Raw genomic sequence first — 14,404 nt, 5'->3', positions numbered from 1 at the left:
TTATTGCTCAGTGAACCAATGCAGACATAATAATAATTAAAGCTTATGCTTAAACAAAGTAACGCAGTTTCAAATGTATTTTTTATTGGCAGTGGTTTACAACATTTAAACACAAATCCATCTGATCAGTGGTAAGTTTGTGATCCATTAACTCTAATACTCTCAAAATTCATAGTACTCCCGTTCCAGTATCACATGTCAAAAGGAAATTATGGGAGGAGGGGAGGGAATGAAAGGGAGGGAGGGAGCGACGGAGGGAGAGGAAGAGAAAATAACCAAGGGGTCTGAGTTGTCTGCACTGCACAGCTTTATTTGGTTTGTGATCTTGCTTGGTTGAATGTTATCTTCTTGCTGAGCAAGAAGATGTCGGCACTCCACAGCCCAGCTAACAGGAGACCCACAATCTGCAAACAGGACAAGCTTTGTTAGGACACGGTCCTTGACAGGATTCACATTTAATTAGTGAGTAAATGAGTGTTAACGAATGAGGGACTGTGTGCAAGAGTGAATGACCAACTGACTGAACAATTGATTGCCCTTACCCCTCCAGCCAGTGTGCTTCTGACGATGTAGTTGGACACTGCCATCAAACTGAGCACCAGCACGATGCATGCTGCAACCACCGAGTTGAACACGTCCTGAGATTGCCGTGGGGATCAACAGAACACATCATAATCATCACTCCAGACCCTTTTTGCATCAAGCGTGCTATTCTCTTTATGAATTGATTATTTATTAATAGACAATTGTATACATTTTGGGGGCTCATTTAAAAGACCTTTTCATAAAATGGTTAACAAAAAAAGGGATGAAATTGAGTTTGTGTGTGGTGCAGGCCCAGGGTGGACGCTCTGGTTGCTCCTTACCACGAGGGGCCAGAAGAACAGGGTGAACTTCCTGTGGAGCTTCAGCAGGTAGAGAAGCAACAGAGCCAGAGTGACCAGCAGCTCCATCGCCAGGGCAGCCATGTAGACTGGTCGAGAGGCCACCGCAAAGCACACAAACGCCACAAACGCCATCACCTGAGACGTGACACGGGGACATGACACAGATTCTTTATTTGATGCTGAATTCAGTGCTGAATTCATATTGGATTCTGTACTGTCTGACGTGTGCAATGCTGTATTTGATGATGACTTTTATGTATTTGGTGCCACCTGTTGTCTAAACTAAATTTGAAACAAGAATCTGCAAACATATCACCCTTGGCCAATTGGTGGTAAGAAGTCATGTGCTATAAACACTGTGTTGACCCAAGTTCCAGCACACAGTACACAGTACAGAGCATGCCTCTGGTCATACTAGAAATGATCTTACAGACAGGAAGAAGGAAATGGAAGTAGTTCTGTCATGTCTATGACATGATTACACATCAGTCTCTAAATCTGTTTTCTTATTCTCACAACCTTACTCACACTTTTTATCTGAGTACAACTAAATATGTTTTGTCAGTTTCAATTTGAGCATATAGTCCCTTCCCTGGTCACCATGGCAGTGTGGGTATCAACTGTGAGGCTTTGGATTCTGTCTCACCAACTCAGCCAGCTTGAGGCACCCCCGGTAGGATTTGAAGAAGGCGAGGTCTATCTCAACGTTGCAGACTGAGGTAGGACTGGATGGGCTGGGGGCACTGGAGGAGACCTCTCCGGACATGCTGGCAGTGGTAGGCTTCTGTGTCTGCAGTTACTGTAGAACCTTTCCTCCCTTCCTCATCTGGCAGGTTCCTCTCAGTGGCAGGAAATGACAGAGTGTGTCGTACTGTTATTATTATTATTACAGTTGTCTTAGGGAGAGATCATTAAACTATTGTGCAGAGTTTAGGCACGTGAGCAATGCAAACATATTCTGTTCTATTTCTATTCTATTCTGTACTATTCTACATGAGCCTATATACTGATGTGGGACCAGTGTAGATTCATGTTGGCTACTAAGGTGCTAAGGACGTTTGTTTAGAGAGAACTGTTCCAAGATAAGCTTGGACACCCACTTCCCTAAAGAACATTGACGATGAACAGGAAGCGCTTTACGACACGGAACTAAAACACCACGCGAGAACTGCATTAGCCGCTAACTGCTTGCTCAATACCCAATACCCGGTCGACTGTAACAAACCGTTTCCGTACTGTACGTCTGACAACTATGCAAAATGTCCTTGAATTGTGCGTTTTATAATACATTATGTAGAAGTGTGACAGGACTGTCTTCAAATCGGACTGTTTCATTGGCGCAAGTCGTATCTTTCCGCAGTAGCATATCGCAGAGGACAACTCATAGCAACAATACACACCTCATTACAAGTAGGTGCACGAGGTTGTGTGCTAAAATGTATCACTATGAAGTTCGACAGTACGACAAATAATGTAGTTTTCTCTCCGCGAACTACAACTAATAATGATGTAATCACTGCTAAAGACCTCTTCGTACAGCTTTCTAATGTAGCCTTAAGCCGACTGCACACTGTACGAAAGCACGACAGAAGGAATAGAAGCAAGCCCGGTCATATCCTAATTGCCTGCCTGTCTCTTCTCTCTACTCGTCCTCCTCCCATAACAATCTTCTGTGTGTCTTTGTGTCAGCTGCGTAGCTGACTGACTGAGGCAGACCAGGGCCTCAGTTATCTCATAATGTTGTCTTCCTCCCAAGGGAAGCTGGTGCGTAATGGTGAAGAGAAGAAGGCCGTGGTAAGTATTTGCCTTGTTCCTACTGATTCAGATTTCAGAATGTTTAATCAGAAATTAAACTCAGATTACTATTGCATGTTTTTCAGGTATTTTTGTATTGCAATTTAAATTGACGTGGAGTTGCCCTTAACCCCAGTAGCCTATATATTAGTTTGAAACTGAAGTTGTACCAAGACATAAACCTAGAATTGTATGTAATGCACATCGTTGTTGATTTCAGATTTGTATTGAGGGCAACATTGCTAGTGGAAAGACCACATGTCTGGAGTACTTCAGTAAAACCAACAACATCGAGGTGAGATGGTGAATCAAAGCCAGAATAAGAAAAGTGGTTAGTGGCTGACTTGCTAAGCTCTTCCCGCTCATCTTACACGGCAGGTGCTGACGGAGCCTGTGTCCAAATGGCGAAATGTTCGAGGACACAATCCCCTGGTGCGTTGCCATTGCTTACGTAGCTCAGTATCCTCTGTGAGGGCTGTAGATGAACAATAAGAACCATGTGTGTATCTTCATGACTGTAAAAGATGGAAGATGACAGTTGTTTGTGTATCTCTGTCTCTCAGGGGCTGATGTACCAGGACCCTACACGATGGGGCCTCACTCTACAGACCTACATTCAGCTGACCATGCTGGACAGACACCTGTCACCTACAGTAGGTAGACTGAATGGAGCTCTGCAGGAGATGTGCTTGACCTGTGAGGTGTATTAGATGGTGTAACACAATAACAGGGTCCTCGGGGCGTCCTCACGCCTCTCAGAGATCAAACCATGTCAAGCCTTGTGACTGACCGTGTTGCTCTGTGTGTTGCTCTCCAGTCGGCCCCTGTGAGGATGATGGAGAGGTCTATCTACAGCGCTAAGAACATTTTCGTGGAGAACCTCTTTAAAAGGTATGTCATTACGTCTAAGTCCAGCTGTGAACATGTGTGGGATAGTGCTGCTGAGTGTGTGGTAGACCTGGACTGGGGGAGCGTGTGGTCCTGTTGAAACACTACAGGACTGAGTCTACAGACCCAACACTACAGACCAGAGACTAGAAACCTGATACTACAGAGCTGTGTCTACAGGCCTGCCTTGAGACTACAGTCATATTTTATGTTCTGCAGTGGGAAGATGCCAGAGGTGGACTTTGCTGTTCTCAGTGAGTGGTTCGATTGGATTACACACAACATCGCCATACCAGTGGACCTCATTGGTGAGTTCTTCGACGTGATTAAATGAAACTGCTTAATCCCATCAAACACTGTTTTTTTAACAATACCATAGGATCATCATCTTCCTTTACGTTCTGTTCTATTAATCTTTGTTCTATTATGTTGTTTTTTTACAGTTTTGTTCTGTTATATTATTTCCTATTCAGTTCTATTTTGTCCTGTTCTGTTCTAGTGTACCTGCAGACATCCCCGCAGACCTGCTTTGAGCGTCTAAAAGATAGATGCAGGGAGGAGGAGAAGGTCATCCCTATGGTAGGAGGACATTGTTGGAACTTGGTTGGGAATAGCCCTCTTTTGCAAAACAATAGGCGAATGCTGTAAGTGGTTTGTCTTAAGGGGCTGCTCATTGCTTTGCACAAGAGTCTACAAGCCTGTTATCATATTCCACCTAAAAGAAAATGAAGAATATCTAGAGACTCTAAGGGACCCTGTTTTCTCAACAGGAATATCTTGAGGCCATTCATAAGCTGTATGAAGATTGGCTGATCAACCAGACCACCTTCCCACTTCCTGCTCCAGTTCTGGTGAGTGACCAATAACATTCAGCCATATTGTCAAGTCACCATGGCTTCACAAATCTTCAGATGTTTGTCATTGTGTCATGATATAGCTGCTGTGTTTTTAACGATGCTGTCCTTGTCTCAGGTCATCTCGGCAGACCACGACCGTCAGAAGATGCTCCACCAGTTTGAGGAGAACCGGGAGAAAATCCTGGCTGCCAGCCATGTCTGAGGCTTTAACCAGAAGAATCAGCCAAGCAAACAAAACACATACAAATCTTTCTATCAGATGGGTTTACATTTACCATTATGAATAATCATTGACTGCTGAAACAGAGACATGGTTTTCTTATGTGACGTATAGAAAATGTCTGTTACACTGTTTTTAAGATGTCTATCACAATGATCAAAGATTTAGGCTCTTTGCTTTCTGTTTTAGGTGAGAGATTTCATGTTTCACACAGCTGTTTCTTACTGCACTTCAGTTGCATCTAACATTGACCAAATTAGATGTTTATTTTATTTGTATTATTTATATTTTATTTCTACAGGGAATTATCTGTTCACTTTCTCTGACCAAATTAGATCAAGTCTTTGCTCCAGACATAGGGTTACATGTAGCCATAGGTTAGTCATGACCCCATCATGACCAGCACTTCTATCCTGCTTTGCTGTGCACACAAACACCCCCTTTCTTTACACTTTAGAGAATAAGATTTGATTTATTTCTGAACATTTTACCTTTTTTGGAGATTGAAGCTTTCAATGTTGTTTGTGAATAAGCTTGCAGACCAAAATACTGTCCTGTCTGCTTACCCTACAACCTTTTCATACTGTTTGCTATTGTTTTTAATTATTAAAATAATTATTAGAATTATGTACATAACTGTACTTTACTTGAAAGAAGTCCAAACACTTCAAGCCATTTGAATGAGACAAGCACATCTGAGGACAAGCAAGCATTTTGGTTTTATTCAATGATCTGTGCATCAGTCATAATGAACATTACAGCAACAGTTGATGTCTGACATTCATGGTTATAATCTGTACACAATTGTATAACTTGTCAATACCTTTTATGGTCTGAGTAGGTGCTGTTAGTGCTGTATTTTCATAGCATTCTCTTCTGAAAGGCTCCCTCTGAGTCACACCTTAATAGGAAATCCCCTTTGGCACCAATGATCTCATTTCCTCAAAGAACAAACAAAGCAATGGACTAAAACATCCTCAATATATACATTATTTCAAGGGGATTCAAGTAAATATTGTTACCTGAGAATAATCTAAAAGAAAATATCTTTGCAACCTGAGATACTGAGCACATTTACTTGGACACAATGTCAAGTAAATGAACATTGTATCACTTTTAAACACTGAACCACATAAGAGAGTTCTTGAAAATAGGATTTTTGATATCACTTCTTGTCATGTTCCACCATAACATAAGTTTGCAGCAAGTCATCTTCAGGCTGCTGTGTGGGGCTCCTGTGCTGCTGCACTCTGGGGCCCACCACTGCCTGGTGCTGCACCTCCACGCTGGGCCCTTCCATAGCATGCTGCAGCTGCGCCCTGGGGCCTACAACTGCAGAATACTCCATCTGCACCCTGAGGCTCTTTGTTTCCCGACTCTGGTTCTGGCTGGGGTCACACAGCTCCAGGTGACAGGCTGGGACGTACACAGAGTGAGGCGGCTCTCTGAGGTTGTCCATGCCCCCTCCACAGCTGTTGCACCCTGGGATATGACAGACAGGCACCAGGGAGGGATGGCAAAGCATGGGCGGGGCCGGTCTCCTATTGGAGCCTTTGTCAGGGTGAGGATCAGGGGTTCCAGTCTCCTCTATGGGATATCCCAGGTTCTCCTTACAGACATACATCTGGCCCATCCGCTCCGCTAGCAGTCTGACTTCCTCCTCCTCACCAGCCTCAGTCCAGGCCTCAGTCTTAGCCTCAGACCCAGCCTCAAGCCCACCCTGCTTCTCAGGGCCCTCCTGTTCACCTCTGCTCCTTAAATCCCATTGCGGAGTGGGTCTGGGCAGGGGGTTCTGACTGAGAGGCTGCGTAGGAGGGATTTCGGTTGCTGCAGTGTGTAAGGTGTACTGGGGCCCAACCAGGTGACTGGCCAAGCCAGACGTAGCTCTGCCAGGCTCATCAGCCTGCTGCTTCTCCCGGATGCTCTGCGCCGCTGGAGGCCTTGGGATTTTACTGAAGATGCGCTTCTGTCTAATGGCCAGGTCTGGGTAGTTGCACTGCATCTCCAGGTGGAACCGGTCTTCATTCAAAGCTGTACTGGAGGGTCTGAGGCCTGGGGAGGGGCTTTGTGTGGGGGGCTTAGAGGCAGCCTCCAGGGGAAGGCCCACCTCAGGCCGCCCTGGTGAGTTCATCTGGTTCTCTTCGTTCTCCTGTGGACCAGGAGCCACCAAAGGGCACCCAGTACAGAGCTCTCCCTCCACGACCTCCTCCTCATTCTCTTGTTTCTCCCTCTCAGCCCTCCCTGATGCTGGTTCCTCGGGGCCTGTGATGCTGGGAGACGTGCCTCTCCTGCGCAGGATCTCAAGGCACTCAGGTTGTGGACTTTGACCCATGACCTGCAGCAGGTGCTCACACTCCATCCTGGCCAGGAATAGGTCAAAGCCGACTTGGATGACCTTCTCAGGGTCTACAGAGTCAGCCAGCACATACTGTGTGTCAGACTGGGGCTGGTAACCCACTGTAGCCAGGATGGCTTGAGTGATGCTGAGTGGCAACACAGCTTTGAGACAGTAGACAAACGCACCTGTGTAAGTCTGACAAGAAAGATGTAATATTATGTTGTAATATTATGAGAATATGTTTAGTTAGCGACAAAACAATACTGGAACTTTCCCTTATACATTCCATCTACCATCACACACACATGTAAGGTACTGTATACACAGGTTAACTAAGAATTTGCATTTTATTTTACCTTGAGGCTCTTTATTTCTTTCTTCCATGGGTAGAGAAACATATTGACACAAAGCACCTCCAACATTTCTGTAGCTTTGATGAGTGCAGCAAGTACACTCCGACAATCTCTGGAGCCTATTTTTGAACATTCTGACGCTATGTGATAGAAGTCTACTGTACGAAACCTTCCCGCGGGATCCGAATCTGACAAGAAGCGCACAGCTTTCTCGGTAACCGGAGTCTCTTTACACACTTCCGGGCTACCAGTTAGTATGTAGTATTCTTGATATTCTTCAAAGACAATGTGACGGTCATCTGGCGTTTGGTCAGGACCTCTGTTCGTCATGGTTTTCTGAAGAAATACAAGCCGTGTTTGGTTTTAGAAATGAAACGAGGAAGTACATTTAGTAAGTGCCAACGGGACACGCGAGGTAGGTTTGTCATGAAGAGAGACGAGGCGGAAACAAAATGACACAGTCGTAAACACTATCATACATCTGATTAGCCCATATTTTATCACGTAGGCTAACGTTACGTGAAGTGGGACGTTACACACACAGCACACACCTTAAAAAATAAGTGAGAGGAGAAAAAGCTGAATAAGAATTGAAGGAAAATCATAAAAATACCCAGACATAGATATGCTTTGCCTTCCTGGTTTTTGGTCATTGTGGAGCAACATCAAGCCATTCTGCATTTTGACCGACTAAACTTGTATTACGTATAGTTTATGTTTCCTTACTGGCGCTATTGCACAAAAGGTAGCCTTGTTTGACATTACCAGTAGATGGCGCAATCGTCTTCAAAGATCAGATCTGTACAGGGCTACCGTAGATCTGTCTCAGGCCTAAAGAAGTATTCATATTTTGAAGATTTAGTCACAAAAAAAAAAATAAGGTCTTTATCAACTCTGTAGTATAACCCTCGTTTGCAAAAGGCATAATTAATAAAACTCATTTATTAATATGAAGGAATTTTTAATTATGGGTTTAGGCTAAATGGTCTCATTACCATCAGTTATTGGTAGGCTACTTGAAACCGTAGTCACTAATTAGTGGTCCTGCACGGTTTGAGATAACACGAATAACTAGGATTAAGTCATCATATTACTCACTATCTTACAAAAAAGTATTCTGGTTCTGCAGAGCTCTTTTCTAGGAAGAAACACAAAGTATGAAAAGGTCTTTTATTTTTATTTTTTAATCTTAGCAGACTTTCAGTTCACTCCTGCAAGCCAAAACATCCACACTTCAGACTCAAGACAGAGAAGGGATCTTTATTTACTTCCCTCTAATTAGAGAAATTATACATAAACATTCTAAGACGTAGCCCAAGTAACCATTGACAACTGTGACTAATGAAACAAGAATGATTGTCACACAGGATGGAGGGAGAGTAAAACCACAACGAAAGTCTTGTTCCACAGTTGTCACAAAAACGCTAAGCCTACCACCAGCCAGGATGACAGGATACAGTCTAGCAGTGTGTGTGTTTTTAACCACTCTAACTGGGAGAGCTACCATCCTGTACATTTTTCCTCCAACCATGCTCCTGTTTGTGTGATATTTTCCAATCCAAATTTTGCACACAAGAAACTGATAATTAGCTGGATGACAAGCTGATTCATGTTAGATACAAGGGGGGCTGGAGGGAACACCTACAGGATGAAACAGTAGTTGTCCAGGAAAAGGGATGGAGACCTCTGGTGTTCTTGTTAGAGCAGCCAAGCTTGCGGTGGGGCAGAGCTGCCGTCATGGGGACGCAGCAGGTTTTATAGAAGCAGTCTATACCGCACCCTTCCTCTACACCAAGTATAACACACAGTCTACCATCTTTCACTGCCAAGGGGCAGAGGAACATATTATTATGACTTGTCAAGGCTGCAGTTTTCTGTGCATACAGTACTGTATAGTTATCTTAATAATCCACATGAAAGATTTGCTTCCGGGGTGCTGCTTCACCAACACATACAGTGTGGATTAGGATGAGCATATGCTACATACAGCAAGTAAACATTCTCCCAGTGTTCAGTGGAGAGCAGAGTGGCACTGAAGATCGACAAGAACTTGTGTGTTGTGCTATGTAATAGAACCGTAATCCCTCTACTCACCTCCCTCTACTCATCCCCCCAAAACCCCAGCTAAGTTAGAAAAAAAACAGCCAGGAAAGAAACAGCCAGGCTACCTCGTACACCTCGTAAACTAACACCAACATTCAACAAACGAACACTTGGCAAAACATTACACTTGTTATCTAACAATTGTGAGGTCTTTCGTTTCAGTTTCGCACACTTAGGAGACAGGACAGTAATAATAACAGACTAACAGACCACAACACATTTAGAACCCACTTAGAACAGTAAGATACAGTATTTTAGAAAGAAAAGCTCTTATACTTTAATTCATTGCATTACATTTCTATGGCTACGATGTTAGGCATTCTAACAGTCATGGTGCTCGACAGGCGGGTCCCCAACATCTTTAGGAGACGAAAAGTTGTTGAAACATCAACAGCTGAGCCACATAAGATACTTTTTTTTAGAGACTAATATAAAGGAAAAAGATGTGCAACTTTGAAAAGACCATGATGAGTCAGGCCCATACTGATGGAGGATGTGACAGTAATAATGGTTTGCATTTGGCTACTGTTCACCAAGCCCCGTGCTGTGTAGTATTTGTATTACAAACATGACTTCACATACTCCAAGTTAAACATTCTGAAGCATATACTTGTTTTTCCAGCATATTAACACTGCACCATGTAACTGGGCTGGAGGTGTTATCTAAAGGGGATTACTTTGTTCAATGGATGTGTCAAAGTTATCATACTTAAAACAACATCAACTGTAATAACATACTGTATATTTGTGCTGATAATAAGTGAGGACTTGGTGGTGATACATGGCTGTTGAGCTTCAGGAATGCTGCCTTGATGGCCTTGCACTAAACTATCCAAAACATATCCTTAACAATCCAGAACATATCTCCATTATGGCAATGGATTCATGAGGACATTGTCAAGTATTGCATCCATAGTAAACTACTGCATTAAACTAATGTGGTAAGAAACGACCATAGAAAACTACCATAAAGAATTATGTTTGGGGTCCATTGACTATTATAGTGAACTATAATAGAGTAGTAGTTAGCTACCACTATAATTTACATTTACATTTAGTCATTTAGCAGACGCTCTTATCCAGAGCGACTTACAGTAAGTACAGGGACATTCCCCCTGAGGCAAGTAGGGTGAAGTGCCTTGCCCAAGGACACAACGTCATATTGCCTGGTGGGGAATCGAACCGTCAACCTTCTGATTACTAGCCCGATTCCCTAACCGCTCAGCCATCTGACTCCCTAATAATTAACCATTGCAGTAAATTATAGTAGTAAGCAAACCATAGCAAACTACCATAGTAAACTACCATAGCGAAATGTGAGAATCCAAACTACAATAGTTAATGTTGACTTTCTGAACAGGAAACTTCCATAGTAAATTACCATGGTGAACTATGACTTGAGTCCATAGTTAATCATTGAAGCAAGCTGTCTAAATAACCTAACTATGATTGTAAACTACAAAAGTAAACTACCAAACTGATGGTGCTCACAGTGATTAACCTCATCATGGGGGGCTGATAGAAAGCAACAGAAGAGGAAGGAGGGAGGACAAGTCACCACAGCACATGTGTTTGTCTGCATTAGCCTGCTAAGCTGACGTCTGAGTCCAGTCCTACGACATGGGAAAAGCAATGTCTAACACGTGTCTAAAGCATGTCTCCAGGTATCTGGATAAGGTATTGTACTGTATGAGCATGAGGTCATGGGAGGTAGAGCCAGAACAGTCTGTGTCTAAAAAAGCCCTGCTCCACAGTAGAGGGCAGTGCCAATAGTGCACACTCAGGGACCATGCAAGTCTACAGTGCAGAAAGGAAGACCTTTCATGCAATAGTGCAAAACCTAAACTCACTATTGAACAAACAACATGGACGTACTGCCATTAATCAAAGGAGTCTTAAAGACCTGCTACATACAGAGCTGTAATGTTATTGAATGTGGGAAAGATCAGTCTGTTGGAACAGGATGTGTTGGAATGGAATGTGAGATTTAGGAAGGCGCTAACGGAACATTCTACAGTATCTGTGTGTTAACTCTATGTCAACAGTAAGAGGGACACTTCCTACAAGCATCTTCATTCTTAGAAAGGAAACATTCTACTACAACCCCCACAATGCACCAGTGACAAGGAATGCCTACGTTTCCATGGCGGTGCGGTGAGCCAGGGTTAAAGGGATGATGCGGCGGACATCTTGGGATGAGGACACTTATCCCAGAGGTAGGGTCTGTGTGAATCAGGCAGTAGAGTGGAGGCCAGGCTGCTGCAAGCAGCAGGAGGCTCTGCTGGGAGACAGCAGCACCATCCTAATATGGAGAGCAGGGATTGTGGCAGCGGGGGGGGGGGGGGGGGGGGGGGGGGCGTCTGGTTTTACACACGCAGCTCCAGTTTATGTAGGAAGAGTTCTACAGTCCCTGTTCCAGTTCTTTAGGAAGAGTTTTACAGACCCAAGTCCAGTTCTATAGGAAGAGTTCTATAGGCCCAGTTCTGGTTTTACAGTAAGATTTCCACAGCCCTACTTTTACAGAATCCTGTGCTGATCTGGTTGAGGCGGGAGGCTGTTTTCTGATTGGTATTTGAGCACGTCCAGTGGCATCAAGGGAAGGGGTTGGTTCTGTTCATGCACCACTGCCTCGTAAGGGGGTGCATCCTCTTGGGGGAGGGTTGAAAGGGAGATGGAGGCGATTGGCTGCCGCCTGAGATCCTGAAGTCTGATTGGGTAATGTGAGGCAGTGCTGGGAGCTAACCAGGAAGCTGAAGCAGATGTCTCCAGGCTTCTGTAGGGGGTCTCCTGGTCCTGCTGACAGGGGTCCGTCAGTGAGTAGGGAGGAGGATCATCTGTGGGAACATAGATCTGTGTGGCTCCGGGCCCCACACACTCCTCATAGCTGGAACAGAGCAGATGTTTGAAAAGGTGGTTAGTGGGTTTACTGCTCCCTATCAATACAATGCATTATTTGCTGTTGCCTTGGTTTTGTCACCATGTTTCCTCTTAGTTTATTGGAATATTGTACACAAATATAGTGTTTGTGTGTCTTCTATGTGGGATTGTAAGTGTGGAAGAGAACTGTGGTGTCAAACAAGCCTTCTAACCCTGAGGGGCCTGCCTCTGTGCCTGAGGGCCCCTGGCTTCAAGGGATTACACAAAGCTAGGAACCCCACCTGACTAAAATTAGGTGTTTTGCACCTCTCAGGTAAACACACGTACACACACACACCCCTCCTGCATGCAGACGCACACACATACTCATGTGAGCCACCCTAGGATTCTAGGAAATGTACACACACACTTTCTATTTTGTGCACAAAAGCACACTCAATCATTCTCTCACTAAATCACACACAAACATGCGCGCGTGCACACACACACACACACGTGCGCACACACACTCCTGTTATAACAACCTCCCCCCTAGGATTCTGGGAACCTAGGTGTTGCTTCCTAATAGCTTATTGCAAGAACGATGACTCCCTCTGGGACACTAAAGCTGAGATTGCTGTCTAAATCTTCATTACAGGGTCCTGTTCCATCACAACAGTCCTGCAACCCTGGCTTTAAACAATGGTCTTACTTCCACTTTTTATGGGAGTGTGTTTTGTAGAAGAGAGAGGTTATATCGAGTGCGGGTGTGTTGTAGGAAAGAGAGGCTTAATGAGAGTGTGTTGTAGGAGAGAGAGGCATAATGAGAGAGTGTGTATGTGTGGTAGGTGAGAGAGACATAATGAGTGTGTGTATGTGTGTTGTAGAAGAGAGGGATTAACATAGAGTTTGAGTGTTTGTATTAGGTGTGTGTGTGTTGTAGGAGACTGAGAGGACCTGTCCTCTGTGATGATCAGGAGGTCTGGAGAAATGACAGCACTGTCCGCGGCATAGGACCTAAGGCATCAGGTCTGTGTGTTCAAGGCCATCCCATTTGGTGTGTGAATGTCAGGTCCGTTCCATGTTTATGTGTGTTTGAATGTGTGCATGTGTCAGGTTTGAGTGTGTGTGTGTGTGTGTATTCTGGTATGCGCCCAGCTCTGCAGTACCCTGAGCGGAAGCGCAAGTGTTGACAGGCTCCACAGGTGAGCGTTCAGCCTCCCTACACCATCTGTAGTTGTGGCAACACAGGCTTGCCTTGCACACTGAGGCACCACGAACACACACACACACATACATCGCCGGTCCACAGTAATAGACCATGATCAGGATCCCTCCTAGCCTTCCTTGGTGTGTGCGGGGAGAGACTAACTGGGCTAGCGGCAGGGAGGGGCACATCATTCCATGTGAGCTGGTCATAAAAGATAAGATGATGGAGTTATATAGGAAATGATGATGAGAGGCAGTGGAAGCCGGTGACGCAGGGATCGTTACTGAGGAGGAGAGTCAGGGTACAGGGTGTGGCTCTGAGACAGGCTCTCTGTGTAGGAGTCAAAGTCGAAGGCAGGAGGAAACTCATCCATGCAGGTGGACCTCAGGTCCCCAAGAGAGCCCCCGTAGGAGAGACCGTCAGGGGCTGTGGAGACAGGAAGAAAGACGAGGGAGAGAGACGGGGCAGGGAGACAGGGGTAGGGAGATATGGGGGGGGGGGGGGGGAGAATGATGAGGGAAATGAGGGAGACGTGGGAGGGAGACAGACGAGACAGACGGATGAAGTTATTGAGTTAACCTACATGACTAATCACAACTGGCTTGCTGCTGACGTCAAGTTAGGTAGAGTTAACCCCTTACCGTAGCTGGCACGCAGGTGTGGGTTGTGCAGACGGCTGTCCTTACGCAGGCTGCCCACAATGATGGTGACACAGGATAGGAGGAGGACCAGGCCGATGACGATGCCCGCCACCACCAGAGGAGACACCAGCAGACTGGCCTCCCCGCCACCCACACGGCAGTCTGGGTAGTCATGGGCTGGGCTGCTCTGGTTGGCGCTCACTAAGGGGTTGGGGGAGTGGAAGGGGGTGAACAGTGGTGGATGGATGGCTTTGGTC

At 45.1% G+C, this 14,404-nt stretch overlaps 4 protein-coding genes across 7 annotated transcripts in view; 1 reads left to right on the top strand and 3 right to left on the bottom strand.

Moving 5' to 3' along the window:
• Positions 1-62: 62 nt before the first annotated feature.
• On the bottom strand, positions 63-1,926 carry LOC134028370 (chemokine-like factor). The gene is made up of 4 exons (XM_062471855.1): positions 1,534-1,926; positions 867-1,022; positions 543-638; positions 63-404 (listed from the first exon to the last, which is right to left on the bottom strand). Exons 1-4 carry the CDS (start codon positions 1,651-1,653, stop codon positions 309-311), a joined length of 468 nt encoding a protein of 155 aa, XP_062327839.1. The 5' UTR covers positions 1,654-1,926; the 3' UTR covers positions 63-308.
• Positions 1,927-2,008: 82 nt separating this feature from the next.
• On the top strand, positions 2,009-5,271 carry tk2 (thymidine kinase 2). Of its 3 annotated transcripts, none has more exons than XM_062471849.1 (10): positions 2,009-2,297; positions 2,644-2,681; positions 2,902-2,976; positions 3,060-3,113; positions 3,245-3,334; positions 3,499-3,572; positions 3,789-3,877; positions 4,069-4,148; positions 4,340-4,420; positions 4,542-5,271. In XM_062471849.1, exons 1-10 carry the CDS (start codon positions 2,147-2,149, stop codon positions 4,626-4,628), a joined length of 819 nt encoding a protein of 272 aa, XP_062327833.1. In that variant the 5' UTR covers positions 2,009-2,146; the 3' UTR covers positions 4,629-5,271. The 3 variants fall into 3 exon arrangements, with proteins under 3 accessions (XP_062327833.1, XP_062327834.1, XP_062327835.1); XM_062471850.1 differs by having other exon boundaries at positions 2,157-2,297; positions 2,577-2,681; XM_062471851.1 differs by having other exon boundaries at positions 2,277-2,297; positions 2,577-2,661.
• A 75-nt stretch (positions 5,272-5,346) lies between these two features.
• si:ch211-189a15.5 (uncharacterized) lies at positions 5,347-7,835 on the bottom strand. The gene is made up of 2 exons (XM_062471848.1): positions 7,341-7,835; positions 5,347-7,179 (listed from the first exon to the last, which is right to left on the bottom strand). The coding sequence occupies exons 1-2, from the start codon at positions 7,665-7,667 to the stop codon at positions 5,812-5,814; spliced, it is 1,695 nt and encodes a 564-aa protein (XP_062327832.1). The 5' UTR covers positions 7,668-7,835; the 3' UTR covers positions 5,347-5,811.
• Positions 7,836-10,664: 2,829 nt separating this feature from the next.
• bean1 (brain expressed, associated with NEDD4, 1) overlaps positions 10,665-14,404 on the bottom strand; it is a 12,093-nt gene continuing 8,353 nt past the window's right edge. For both annotated transcript variants that reach the window (XM_062470596.1, XM_062470598.1), the window contains exons 3-5: positions 14,148-14,348; positions 13,791-13,932; positions 10,665-12,324 (exon numbers count right to left, since the gene is read on the bottom strand). In XM_062470596.1, the coding sequence (XP_062326580.1) occupies positions 11,958-12,324; positions 13,791-13,932; positions 14,148-14,348 (710 nt within the window). In that variant the 3' untranslated portion in view covers positions 10,665-11,957. The remainder of the gene's footprint in view (positions 12,325-13,790; positions 13,933-14,147; positions 14,349-14,404) is intronic.

Source organism: Osmerus eperlanus, chromosome 10 (genome assembly GCF_963692335.1).
Source record: "Osmerus eperlanus chromosome 10, fOsmEpe2.1, whole genome shotgun sequence".
NCBI lineage: Eukaryota > Metazoa > Chordata > Actinopteri > Osmeriformes > Osmeridae > Osmerus > Osmerus eperlanus.
Note: the sequence above shows the minus strand (reverse complement) of the source record. Positions and strands in the feature narration are given on the sequence as shown.

What these genes read in the sequence shown, in the direction of transcription:
- si:ch211-189a15.5 (XM_062471848.1), bottom strand. Translation starts at nt 7,667, where the DNA reads ATGACGAACAGAGGTCCTGACCAAACGCCAGATGACCGTCACATTGTC. An exon ending in AAGAAATAAAGAGCCTCAAG is followed by an intron (nt 7,180 to 7,340) that starts GTAAAATAAAAT and finishes CTTTCTTGTCAG; the next exon opens with ACTTACACAGGTGCGTTTGT.
- LOC134028370 (XM_062471855.1), bottom strand. Translation starts at nt 1,653, where the DNA reads ATGTCCGGAGAGGTCTCCTCCAGTGCCCCCAGCCCATCCAGTCCTACC. An exon ending in GCCTCAAGCTGGCTGAGTTG is followed by an intron (nt 1,023 to 1,533) that starts GTGAGACAGAAT and finishes GTCACGTCTCAG; the next exon opens with GTGATGGCGTTTGTGGCGTT. An exon ending in GAAGCACACTGGCTGGAGGG is followed by an intron (nt 405 to 542) that starts GTAAGGGCAATC and finishes TCCTGTTTGCAG; the next exon opens with ATTGTGGGTCTCCTGTTAGC.
- tk2 (XM_062471849.1), top strand. Translation starts at nt 2,147, where the DNA reads ATGTCCTTGAATTGTGCGTTTTATAATACATTATGTAGAAGTGTGACA. An exon ending in CAATACACACCTCATTACAA is followed by an intron (nt 2,298 to 2,643) that starts GTAGGTGCACGA and finishes CTTCCTCCCAAG; the next exon opens with GGAAGCTGGTGCGTAATGGT. An exon ending in GTAAAACCAACAACATCGAG is followed by an intron (nt 2,977 to 3,059) that starts GTGAGATGGTGA and finishes CTTACACGGCAG; the next exon opens with GTGCTGACGGAGCCTGTGTC.